The sequence below is a fragment of the Balaenoptera physalus genome (genome assembly GCF_965194825.1).
Source record: "Balaenoptera physalus genome assembly, chromosome: 16".
NCBI lineage: Eukaryota > Metazoa > Chordata > Mammalia > Artiodactyla > Balaenopteridae > Balaenoptera > Balaenoptera physalus.
Window position 1 is genome coordinate 26,987,838 of NC_138898.1, and position 13,325 is coordinate 27,001,162.

Genomic DNA, 13,325 nt, shown 5'->3' on the forward strand with positions numbered 1-13,325 from the left:
CTTAGTAGAAATTGCTGGGTTTTCCCCATAATGGCCCTAAGAAGTAGGGAGGTGGAATTGGAAACTAAATGTCCACAGTAGATTAAAGAAACTGATAACTCCAAATAGTGGAATACTATACAGCTGTAATCAAGAATGAAGAAGCTCTGAGCACTGATTTGAAACAAGCTCCAAGATACATTAAAGTGAGAAGCAAGGACAGGTGTCTAATAAGCTCATGATTTGTGTGCAAACAATTATGTGGTTCCTTTGGAATAGAAACTGCATGGTGGGGCACAGGGTGCAAGGGAAGGACATGTTCCCTTTGGTTGATACTGTCTGTTATGACTTTGGTTCGTACTGTCTGGTGTGACTGCCTGGCTCACAGTTGGTCTGTCTGAACATTGCCACTGCCTGTCTGGCTGAGGGTGGATGCTAGGCCAAAGAAAAGCCAATCAGATTCTTTCTCCTGGAAAGACGTGGAATCCATGCCTAGGGTTGTCTGGGCTTGCCCCAGTCACAGGGATGAGGGAAGTCCCCACACTCTGGAGGCAGGAGGCCCAGAATGGCCTGGCTTCAGGCCTTCCCAAGGCTGGCTGATTCACTTAGATTTCCCAGTATTTTCCTTTCAAAAGCCCTCCCCTCCCTCCCCTCCCCTCCCCTCCCCTCCCCTCCCCTCCCCTCCCCTCCCCTCCCCTCCCCTTCCCTTCCCTTTCTTTCCCTCCACAGTCAGATTCTTGAAGCCAAAAGAACTGTCCTGAAGGGGGGAGAGTGATTGATAGCGGGAGCTGACTAGGGTCCCTTGGTAGGTTGCCCTGGAGCAATTAGCCACCAGCCCACTCTTGTTGCAACTTCTCTTCAACCTAGAGGAGGCGTAGGAATGTGGAAAATGCAGACATTCTTACTTGTGCCCAACTCGGCAAGCCATCTCTGCCTGCCAGCCCGCCCAAGGCTTTCTGGTCTAAAAAGCTCAGCTCCCAACCTCAAACAGGAAGGCTCAGAGAGGCACCTAGGTCACCCATCTGACTTCGATAAGTGCACCTTTGCAGAGACTCTCTCTAAGTAGGATCTGCCTTCCTGATCCTTACCTTGTCCATGGGTTCCCTGACATGCAGTCAGGGTATTGTAAGGAGGGCAAGATGTATATAAGGCTCAGTCCTTACCCAGACCCCCAGTAAACACAGTCTAGTAACTGCTTGCTTTGCAAACACAGCTTAAGTTCCATAAACTCTGAACCCTTGCTCCTGGAGGATCTTTTCAACACTGATCCCCTGAGAGACATGAAAGGGTCAAAGCCAGGAAGATTTGGTTGCAGCCGACAGCATCCCCTGAGCCAAGCCTGGAGCCCGAATAAGGACTGTGATCCTTTATTAGATGTGATCTCTGGCGGAGCAGAACTTGCTGCATTTGTCCTCTTCGGGCCTGACTGCCAAGCCAGCCCATCCGTCAAGGTTAAAGTCTATCCAGTCCTGGGCATTGGCTCTCTCCTGGTGCAGAGATGCCCAGGGTGGGGTGAGGGTGCCAGGCTAGCAAAGCAGATGCCAGGCCGGAGGGAGGGGGAGGGAGGGAGGGTGAGTGCTCTGAGGTGCTGCTGTGCTGGAAACTGGGAGCAGGGAGAGGACTGGTGTGGCACCTCCCCGGGTCGCTCTCCTCTGCGCTGGGGATTAGTTGGGAGTTTTCTTCTGGCCTTGAAGGGAGCGGAACAGCTGCCTCAGCTGTTTTTTCCGATCATTGACGCAGCCTGGAAGGGAAGTGGAGTGTTGCCTGGGATGGGCTGTCCCAAGTAGAGGGGGATTTAGGGGGAGTGGAGGGGCCTGTGCTCCCACTACCTGCGGGAAGAGGGGACAGCAGGAGCCATGCAACCACGGATGGCCTATGGTTTGCATCCTGGCTCCCCTCCTGACTGTCATGGCCCTTAGGCAGGTCATTTACCTCTTTGAGCATCTGTTTTCTCATCTGTAAACCAGGATACCTGCTTTATGGGGTGAATGTAAGGATCATCAAAAGAAGGTAATATTCACTGAGGGCTTACCTCAGACCAGGGACTGCTTCAGGTCCAGAATATGGACTGACTTGTTGAGCTTTCACGGGAATAACGTGTACAAGAGAAAACTGAGGCTCGGAGAGGTTAAGTAGTTTACTCCAAATCACACAATAAGCAGGACTGAGGGCTGAACCCAGGCTATCAAGCTCCAGAGGCCCAGCTCTTAACCGCTACCCCACATTGCCTTACCTTCTGGCTTTGCTCTGAAAATGCACTTAAAGCTGGCACAGTGCCTGGTACCTAATTGGTTAAATGTTAGCTTTCTTCCCTTATCCAACCCCATGTGTCAGACACTTTCATCTAAGAGATGGCTCTTCCCCGCAAGTGGCCCCTACTCATGAAAATGTCCCAGGCAGTCCATGCTGAGAGGCTGACATGACCTCCCCTCTCTGAGCACGTTCACAGTGTTCCCTTCCTTTTGCGCTCAGAGCTGATCCTTGAGGCAACTCCGTGGTCATTTGATCTTGTGCCAGGCACACTGATGGCACTCACGAATGGTGGCTGACTGACAATCCCCATGGGCACAACTACTGACCTGGAGGTGTCTGCCATCTTCTCAGCACCCCAGAGCCCCATCCCTGCCTCCTAGGCACTCACCAGCCATCAAGGCTTCACTGAGCCGAGAGTCCACTAAATGCATCCCCAGGGTTTTCCAAAGTGAGTTCCATGGAACCTTAGCTTTAACTATAATTGGCTCATTCATAATTCTCAAACCTTTGTGTCCAGTGCAAATCTCTTGGAGTTCTAGACTCATCTCTGAGTTATCTGTTTATCTTTTCACCAGATCTCAACACATCCCTAACTTATTTCATCAGTACTCTTCCACCCCCAGCCAGCTCCTCCTGTATTCAAAACCACCCACCCAGACACTCAACTGGAGACTTCTGAAGCCAGTGCTTTGAAAAATACTGACGTCCAAAGGTATTTATCTCCAACAGGCATCAGTATTTTTTAATTCTCCCGCATGATTCCGATGTTCAGCCAAGGTGGAGAACCACTGTTCTGAATCTTTGCTACTCAAACAGGGTCCAGGAACCAGCAGCATTGATATCTGAGGTGGATTGTTAGCAAAGGCGGCTGCAATGATCCTCCCAGTCCTATAAGCACCTCTCTGCAAAGTGACTGTGCTGCTCCTCCCATCAAGAAGTGGAGTCTATCTCCTTGTCCCCTGAAACGGCTGGACTGGCTTTGGCTAATGGATCGTGGCAGAATGACATTGTGGGATTTCTGAGCCTAGGCCTCAAAAGACTTCACTACGTCTTCTCTCGCCCTTTTGGAACCCTGAGACTACCATGTGAAGAACCGGGGGCAGGGCTGCTGGAGGATGAGTGGCCACCTGGAAAGAGAGGCTGTTGACAGTCAGTCTCAACCACCACACATGTGAATGAGGCTATCCTAGACCATCACGTCTCAGCAAATCTGCTAGGTGCCTGCAGCCCTGTGAGAGACCCTGGGGGACACCTGAAGAATCATAAGCAAATAAGATAGTTGTGTTAAGCTGCGAGGTTTTAGGAGGGTTTGTTACACAACAGTAGCTTGTTAGGTATGCAGACTCTTAGCCCCCTGTTCCAGACCTACTGAATTGTAACTGCATTTTAACAAGATTCCCAGGTGATTGTCTGCACAACTTGAAAGCATTGTATAGTCATCCTCTAACAACACCATGGGCAGGCACTAGGGGTCTGCTGTGGGAAAACCATTCACAAACCTTCTCTCCTTTGCTTTCCTCAAGGCAAACTACTTGACTTCCCAGGCTTCCTTGCGGCTGAGGTGCCATGTGACCCAGTTCTAGTGGGTGAGAAGTCAGCAGAGGTTGCTGGGAGGGCTTCCCTTTTGGAATAAAGAGTTAAAGCTTGAAAGAAAGGCTTTGGCCCTTGGGCCTTCCTGTCTCTTCCTGCCTGAGACAAGGACACAGTGTCTGGAGTTGGAGCAGCCGTTTTGTAGCCATGAGGCAACAAGCATGAGCGTCAAGGCAACATGCTGAGAGTGGCAAAGCAGAAAGAGGAAAGAGCTGGGTCCTTGTGCAGCTGTTGTGTACGGCCTACCCCATGACTTCCTGTGGCTCAAGATAAATCGCTTCCTATCTGTATAACTATTAGTTGGCTTGTTAGTGTTTGCAGCCAAACCCAATCCTAAATCATACCAAACTCTAAAAGATGCTTAAAACTTCTTTTCATCAAAAAAGAGAAAAAAAAAATGCCGCAAACAAAATTTAAAAAGCAAAATGACAAACTCAGGAAAATGTTTACAATAAGTTTGACAGAGGGATAATATCCTCAATATATTAATATCCAAGGCCTTTGCAAATTTAGAAAAATGTAAGCCCATTGAAAAATAGAGTATGGACAGCTTACAAAAGAAGAAATGCAAATTTTAAATCTGAAACCCCACCCATAATCAATGGAATGCACAGAAAACAAGTCAATATTTTTACCTATGAAGTTGGCAAAGGTTTTTTGTTGTTGTTTTAAATTCAGAACTGGCAAACTTGTGTAATATTTCCAAGAAAGCAATTTGACTGTAATAAGTCCATCCTTTTGACCCAGTAATTCTATTCCTAGCAATCTGTCCTAATGAAACAGCCAGAGTTTCAGCTGAGCTTTATGTGAGAGGATGTTCTCACAGGGTTATTTATAAAAGTGAAAAACTGGAATCATGCCAAATGCTCAATTATATGAAATTGATTTCATAAATTTGGGGATGTTTTACAGCCTATGGTAATTTTGGTTTTAATTGTGCTACGGGACAAGAACTAGCAGCCAAGCATTCGTGTTTTGCAGTCAGACAGACTGGGGTTCAAGTCCCCGCTCACCACTTATAACCAAGACATCAGCAAATGATGTAACATCTGGAGGCCATTTCCTCATCTGTAAAATAATAAAAGCTGCCTAAAAATTAAATGAGATAACGTATGTAAAATAGTCTGGACCTGGCCACAGAATGTTTCCAAAAGAGAGGCTCTTATTATTGAATGAGATGAAAAACGCTACGTGGGAAAGTTAGACTCAAAGCTCCAGCCCAATGCCAATTTTGTAAAAGAAAAAGTATGAATATATGCATTTTTGAAAAACTGGATGGAAATACACCAGATTGTTAAAGATGGTTACGTTTGGATGTTTTATTTTTCATTTTCTTCTTTAATTTTCAAATATTCTACAATGAGTGTGAATAATTTTTATAGTCAGGGAAATTTTTCACTTTTGAAAAACCAAATTTAAAGTCAAACCCTGAAGTCCTTAATTTCTCTTAACAACATATCGTGCTTTTTGTTTGGGTGCCACTTAAGCCTTTTGAAATCCACCTCATGACAGATTAATAATATCTCTCACTATGTGCCCCACAGTATTCTAGGCATATATTAAGACAGAAACTATTTAATCTCTGTTTTACAGATGAGGAACAGAGAGGTTAAGTCCCTTGCCCAAGGTCACACAGCTGGTAAATTGTAGATCAAATTAAAACAGTCTAACCACTGTGGCAAGCTGTCTCTTAGACTACTTGGCACCTCCCATGACTCATCCCTGGCGCCCACTCCCCACCTGGCCCCACATACCAAGGTGCGTGTTGGTCACAAAGTTCCCCATCCCTGACAGGTCATGAGCCCCATCTTCTCTGCTGACAGGGCCATCGTTCCACATGAGGTCGAAGCCTCCCACTCGCTTCTCCCTTCCCGTGAGTCTGGACAGGCAGGAGACAAAAAGGGTTAATGAAGGTGCACCTGGTAGGGCCCTAAGACTCAAGCCAGGTCCCTGACCGTTCCCTGCACCCGACTGGTGCCCACCCTGTCAGAGTACCTTCTTTTGTCCATCCATTCACTGGCCGTTTCCCAGGCACCCACACAGGCCTCAGAGGGGTCATACCCCATTTGTCCCCAGGCTTCCACACTTGCCCCCAGTAACATGCACCTATTCGTGATTTCTGGTTTAAAGTCTGCTGTTCTTCCCAGACCACAGACTCCATGAAGGCAGGGACTAGGCCTGTCGTGTCCTTTATTGTGTCCCCAGTGTTTGGCACAAGGCCTAGCACATAGTAGGGGCTCAAATGTTTGTTGAATGAATAAGTGATGGGGGATATAGTGGACACCTGAGGTTCTGCCTGCTCAGCATACATTTCACCTTTTTTTAGCCTGTGGGTACCTGGGTTTTTCTTTTGAAAACCATGCCTCCCTCTCTCACTCTCATGGCTCGGGTGGGGTTAACCCCACCCCCTGGGAGGTGGGCACAATACCTAGGCCAGGTCAATCAGAGTCACAGTGATTGGTTCCGGGATGGGCATGCAACTCAATCCCCATCAATGAGCAATGAAAGTCAGCCCTCAAACTTTTGCTGGAATAATTGGGGAAAAGCTAATACGGAGGAAAGAGATGAGACAGAGGGAGTGAGAACAGACAAACCAGCCAACACTGCCTGAGCCATTCCTGAAGTCAAACTCTGGATCTTTCTATTATATACACATCGTTATATCAATAAATAGCCTCTTACTGAGCACTTTCTGTGAGTTAGACACGTTATAATAAATTATCTTGGTAAATTAATCTAACCTGAGAGGTAGATAGATATGAAATCTCCCATTTTACAGATGAGAAAACTGAGGCTCAGAACGGTGAAGTGAGTGGTTCAGGGTCCCACAGTCAGGAAATATTGAGGAAATCCTGCTGGACCAAATCTCAGGAAGCCGTAGTTGGCCTGCTCTGCTGGGACAGGGCTGAGTCCCTGGGCCAGGATCTGACCGTGTGTGGACACTGCAGTTTCTCCATCTGTAGAATGGTGGGGCGGGGGTGACAGAGCCATCTCTGTGGGCCTCTCAAGTCCGAAGGTTCTGAGTTCTCTATCCTCCTCAGTGGGAACCCTGATTGTCAGGTACAGGGATGCGTGAGCAAGGTTGCTCTCCCTCACCTGGCCTCCATGTCCACGACGTGCAGGGTGTCTTCCAGGAGGCAGGTCTTGAGCTCATAGTCCTCCTGGCTGCTGGCTGTCAGTGATGGGGATGCATTGACCTCCAGGAGCCACCTGGGGAGGGAGGGGAGTAGAGAATCTTAAGTTTACCTGGTCCCTGAGGCCCCTGGAATTTCACTGAGAGGCTAGATGGGGTGCCTGGGTCTCACCCTCAATTCAACCAGGGTTGCTCTCTCCACATTTCCATTTGAAGAAAGGTTCCAGGGGCTAAAACTTTTTTTTTAAATTTATTTTATTTATTTATTTTTGGCTGCGTTGGGTCTTCGTTGCTGCGTGCAGGCTTTCTCTAGTTGCAGCAAGCGGGAGCTACTCTTCGTTGCGGTGCGCGGGCTTCTCACTGTGGTGGCTTCTCTTGTTGCGGAGCACGGGCTCTAGGCGCACAGGCTTCAGTAGTTGTGGCACGCAGGCTCGGTAGTTGTGGCTCGCGGGCTCTAGAGCGCAGGCTCAGTAGTTGTGGCGCATGGGCTTAGCTGCTCCGCGGCATGTGGGATCTTCCCGGACCAGGGCTCGAACCCGTGTCCCCTGCATTGGCAGGCGGATTCTTAACCACTGCGCCACCAGGGAAGCACAAAACTTTTGAAAACAACTGTCACAAACTTGGGCAATCCCCACAGGGTCCAGGTGGTGACTTATATGAAGCAAGTTGGTGGGGGTAAGAATGATTTTGCTGCCCTCATGCTTATTATCGCTTTTCCTTCTTTCAAAAGAGCTGTGAGTACAAGAAAAACTCCTTTCCTAGTGAAAGTTTGCCCATAAATGGTAACCAGCCTGACATGTCAGGGGGTGGGGAGTAGCAGGGAGGGGTAGGGACTGTGGTGAGCCGGAAAGAGCATTCCACGTCTAAAGGGGTGGCTATGGAGGCCCTAGGAGAGCGTCGCCCTGTGAGAATGCGAACCCAGAATTGCAAGATCCTCTGACTCTTCCAGAAAAGCCAAAAAATCCAAAGTTTTGTGTAAACATCTTCCAGTTATTGGAGACTGTCAATGAAAATCAACCAAATGAAAAAACATTTTGAAGGCCAAACTCAAAGTGTCTGCAAGCCAAAAGCAGCCCAAGGGCCGCCAGCCCGCAACCGCTTGTTTTTTGCAACCCTGTCATTTTAGAGACAGGAATCTGGGGCACAGAGAGGGGAGGGCTCACCCAGCAGGTCAGTGGGAGACTAGGGCCCCCTTTCCACTATCTTCTGCCTCCTGCCAAGCTTGTTTCCCCTTTCGGTGTCCACTTTAATGCCCATAGCACATCTTGCATCCCCGGGGGCAAGGGAGAGAGACCCACTGGTGCCCGGGCCCTGTTTCTCTTGAACTTGGGCCCGACTTAGGTCTTGCTCTAGGGCTCCTACTCCTGGCTCAGAAAGCCCCTCAACAGCTATACAGTGACCCTGGGCAGGGGGTTGGGTCCAGGAACCACAGTGCTGTGGGAGCAGCTCAGCCCAGGAACATGGACCCTGGGCCTGGCTCGGCCCTTGACTTACTGCATGACCTCAAGCTGCCTCAACAACCCCACTGGGCTTCTGTGCCCTGTTGTATCACATGAGGACCATTACTGTGTTCCCTGATAGTTCAGGTTTGTTCTTCTCATCAGCTCAACCTCCTCGTGGGCACTGGGAGGGCACAAAATTCTTGGCAGGGATCGACATGGTAACAGTATTCCCTTACATGGCACTTTGCGTCCTCAAAGCACCAGGACTAACAGAGGGGAAGCTTCTTGCCTGACAGGAGGGGAGGACCGCTGACTCAGCAGATGCTCAGGAAAGGCCTCAGTGCCAAGCATGGGGCTCAGTACCTCACTTCTTCCTCATAACAATCTTATAGGCACAGCGACCATTTTATTTTATTTTTTAATTTTTTTTGGCCGCACCGCGCGGCATGCAAGATCTTAGCTCCCCGACCAGAGATCGAACCCGTGCCCCCTGCAGTGGAAACGCAGAGTCTTAACCACTGGACCGCCAGGGAAGTCCCACAGTGACCATTTTATAGACAGGTAAGCTGAGGCACAGAAAAAAAAAGTGTGCCCCACTAGGAAGTGGAAGAGCTGAGCTCAAACCCGGGCAGTCTGGTTGCAGAGTGTGTAAAACATCCCTCCAGGCTCTCCGGGCCGCGAGCCCATCCACTTACGGCTTGAGGTCCTGGTCTATGAGGATGTCATAGCCATACAGCTCGAAGCAGTGCTTGTCGCTGATGATCACCTTCTGCACGCTCTGCAGGCTTCTGATGAAGATGTTGTCCATGTCACTGAAGAGCGTCTCCACTGCCTCGGGCCCGTGCTTGGACGCCAGATACTGCCGGAAGCGCTGCAGCATCCACTTGCAGCCCTGGGACCCCGCCGCCGGGTTGGGAGAGGGAGCCTCAGTCAACCCGGACCTGGCCCATCCAGACCATCATTTACCATCAGCACAGCCCCCAGGCTTGGACGAGAGGGGCCCAGCCCTGAGTCCTGTGATTAGGAGAACCCCAAGTGTGTCCCTCCTTGAGGGGCGAAGATTCTACACACCCAAGAGCCTGTGCCTCTCTTTCTAGAGCACAGCCTGCTATCCACCACCCCAGAAGTCCCTGACCAAATGCCCTGTGCCAGCTTCCTCCCTGGGCCTGCCCTCATGCAGACAGACTGCCCTGACCATGTGTGCACCCCAAGGCCCAGGGAGTCACCAACAGCTTGCTGTTTTGGGTGTGTGTGTGTGTGTGTGTTTGCAGGAAGCCCCCTCGGGGTGATGGGGAGCTGGGGACCAGCTCTTCCTGTATTTTTCTGTTCTGGCTTTTAATTCTGAGCAGTCTGAGTGTTCTAAATATGAACCTGGCCTTGCAGGTTATTAGATAGATAGATGATAGATGATAGATAGATAGATAAATGATAGGAGTATATCTGTCAAGGTAGGAGGATACAACACATTTTGTTAAAGGCTGTGTTCATTTGATTTGTAACTCTTAAATATTTAGACACATGATGCGTGGGCCTCCATTTGTACTCTTGCCCTGGGCCCTGCAAACGGGAAGGGTGACCTGACCTCGCTGGAGAACTCTCTTGGGCTCCTTGGCATCCCTCCTCCTCACCCCAGCCCAGTCCCAGAGGCCATACCTGGAGGGCAGAAGCCCAGGTTCCTCACCTTCTTTGGGTGGTAGTCGGGAGACATCTTTTGCACGGCGACATTGGTGAGGTGAACATCTGGCAGAGATTAGTGGTCAAGGGCCAGTGCGGACAAGAAGGTGCTGAGCCCTGCGCCATGTAGCCCCCAGGGACCAAACTGAGACCCTTGCTTGGGAATTGATGGGGGAAGGCTACCAAACAGCCCAGAGGTCACGTGCTTTGCAGTCAGATGGGCTCGGGTTCAAATTATGCCTGCATCTATCTTTACTGGCTGTGGGCCCCTGAGCAAGTCACTTAACCTCTCTGAGCCTGTTTCCCCACCTATTAAATGGGGGTGCGTAGTAGTATATTGACCTCACAGGGTTATCTGAAAAATCAGTTAAGATGCTGTGTAGAAGCACCTCTTACAGTGCCTGGTGTGGCTGATATTAGATTAGGATTGTTCCACTCAAGAGGAGAGAACACTTTCTAACATGTAGAAAGACCAAGCACAGAACAGCCATCTCAGGACATTCTGAGCTCTCTGTCACTAGAGGGGTTCAGGGTGGGTGGCCACTTTGTAGGAATATCAGAGAAGTGACCCAGCACTGGGACGGAGTCAAGTTGGTCACCTTTGAAGTTCCAGCCCTGAGAGTCTGCCTTTCAGTATCATTACCATCGTCACCACCAGTAACATCGGCAGCACTTTGCAGCTTACAGAGCATGTCCACACACTTCAGCTCATGTATTCCCCAAATCATTCCCATCTCACAGAAGAGACCTTCGAGGCTCAGAGAGGTTGGCAGCCACTCAGAATACCCCCTTCTCAACATCCTCCTCCACATAGCTAAGTAGGATGGATCCCCAAAACCTTGTGTAGTGACAAGACATAACTTTCACTTGGACTTGTTGGTGAGACAGGCTGAGACCTTTTGCTGCAGTGCTTGCACCTGGATACAAAGAAACTACAAGGGACTAAAAGTAACTGCATGCATGCGCAGTTGGCGCAAGTTATGGACAACAAGATACAAAGAGACCAAAAAGCCCAAATGCCACTTCTGAAGAGCCAGGAGCAAAAGCAGAGGGTCGGGAGCAAAAGCAGGGTATTGCACATGCCCCCTACACACCACCACCACCACCAAAGGGGTGGGCAAACCACCTAAGCCACCCTTCTGGCCCGACCCCGGGACACACCCCTACCCTCATCCCATATAAGGAACCAGCTCCCTCCACCTTGGTGAGCAAGCCAGTAAGGGAACTTGTTACTTGTTCTTGCTCCCCACTGCTGCAGCAGGGGCCCCAATAAAGTCTTGGCTGAATTTCTTCTCTGGCCTCTGATCAATTTCTATTGATTGAGGAGGCCAAGAACCCTGGTTGATAACACTGGGACATTTCACAGATGCGGAGGTAGAGGCTCTAGGTCACTGACCCAAGTCTAATTCCCCTAACACACATGTTTCTCCATGTCTGTGGCATATTGGACAGGGCTTCAGCCTCTCCAGAGAAGGTGGTTATTCTCTGTAGCACCATTTTCCCTAGAATGTCTTCTTTAGGGCTTTTCAAAGACTTTTTTTTTTTTTCACATTTGTCTGAGAGATTTTCTGCCTTAATTTCAAAAGAATAAGCACATAACAAACCACTAAAAGGAAGAGAGCCCTTACATTTTTGGTCAATTGATTTTAGAAAAGGGTGCCAAGGCAATTAAGTGGGGGGAAGCAGAGTCTTTCCAACTAATGGGGTTGGGATGCCTGAATATCCACGTGTGAAAGAATAAAGTTAGACCCCTTCCTCATACCATAGACAAAAATTAACTCCAAATGGACCACAGACCTAAATATAAGAGCAAAAACTATAAAGCTCTTAGAATAACATTTAGGAATAAGTCATTGCAACCTTGGGTTAGGCAGAGCTTCTTATCTGTGACAACAAAAACACAGGTGGAATACATGCAGAAAAAGCTTTTGACAAAATTCAACACTGATTTATGATTAAAAACATTCTCCAGAAAGTGGGCATACAGGGAACCTACCTCAATATAATAAAAGCCATATATGACAAACCCACGCCAACATCATTCTCAATGGTGAAAAACTGAAAGCATTTCCTCTAAGATCAGGAACAAGACTCTCACCACTATTATTCAACATCGTTTTGGAAGTTTTAGCCACAGCAATCAGAGAAGAAAAAGAAATAAAAGGAATCCAAATTGGAAAAGGAGAAGTAAAACTCACTGTTTGCAGATGACATGATACTATACATAGAAAATCCTAAAGATGCCACCAGAAAACTACTACAGATAATCAATGAATTTGGTAAAGTAGCAGGATACAAAATTAATGCACAGAAATCTCTTGCATTCCTATACACTAAAAACAAAAAATCAGAAAGAGAAATTAAGGAAATACTTCCATTTATCATTGCAACAAAAAGAATAAAATACCTAGGAATAAACCTACCTAAGGAGGCAAAAGACCTGAATGCAGAAAACTATAAGACACTGATGAAAGAAATGAAAGACAATACAAACAGATAGAGAGATATACCATGTTCTTGGATTGGAAGAATCAACATTGTGAAAATGACTACACTACCCAAAGCAATCTACAGATTCAATGCAATCCCTATCAAATTACCAATGGCATTTTTCACAGAACTAGAACAAGAAATTTTACAATTTGTATGGAAACACAAAAGACCATGAATAGCCAAAGCAATCTTGAGAAAGAAAAACAGAGCTGGAGGAATCAGACTCCCTGACTTCAGACTATACTACAAAGCTACAGTAATCAAGACAGTATGGTACTGGCACAAAAGCAGAAATATAGATCAATGGAACAGGATAGAGAGCCCAGAGATAAATCCATGCACCTATGGTCACCTTATCTTTGACAAAGGAGGCAAGAATATACAATGGAGAAAAGACAGCCTCTTCAGTAAGTGGTGCTAGGAAAACTGGACAGCTACATGTAAAAGAATGAAATTAGAATACTCCCTAACACCATACACAAAAATAAACTCAAAATGGATTTAAGACCTAAATGTAAGGTCAGACACTATAAAACTCTTAGAGGAAAACATAGGCAGAACACTCTACGACATAAATCACAGCAAGATCCTTTTTGACCCACCTCCTAGAGTAATGGAAATAAAAACAAAAATAAACAAATAGGACCTAATGACACTTAAAAGCTTTTGCACAGCAAAGGAAACCATAAACAAGACAAAAAGACAACCCTCAGAATGGGAGAAAATATTTGCAAACGAAGCAACTGACAAAGGATTAATCT

At 47.7% G+C, this 13,325-nt stretch overlaps 1 protein-coding gene across 6 annotated transcripts in view; it reads right to left on the minus strand.

The window, feature by feature from the left end:
* Positions 1–1,536: 1,536 nt before the first annotated feature.
* Positions 1,537–13,325, minus strand: part of TTLL9 (tubulin tyrosine ligase like 9) — a 68,841-nt gene continuing 57,052 nt past the window's right edge. For 3 of the 6 annotated variants that reach the window (XM_082432187.1, XM_082432185.1, XM_082432189.1), the window contains 5 exons: positions 10,079–10,137; positions 9,093–9,289; positions 6,919–7,032; positions 5,577–5,701; positions 2,925–3,853 (listed from right to left, as the gene is read on the minus strand). In XM_082432187.1, coding sequence (XP_082288313.1) covers positions 3,669–3,853; positions 5,577–5,701; positions 6,919–7,032; positions 9,093–9,289; positions 10,079–10,137 — 680 coding nt within the window. In that variant the 3' untranslated portion in view covers positions 2,925–3,668. Of the gene's footprint in view, positions 1,721–2,924; positions 3,854–5,576; positions 5,702–6,918; positions 7,033–9,092; positions 9,290–10,078; positions 10,138–13,325 lie in introns of those variants that run through there. The other 3 variants (XM_082432190.1, XM_082432188.1, XM_082432186.1) reach the window with 2 other exon arrangements.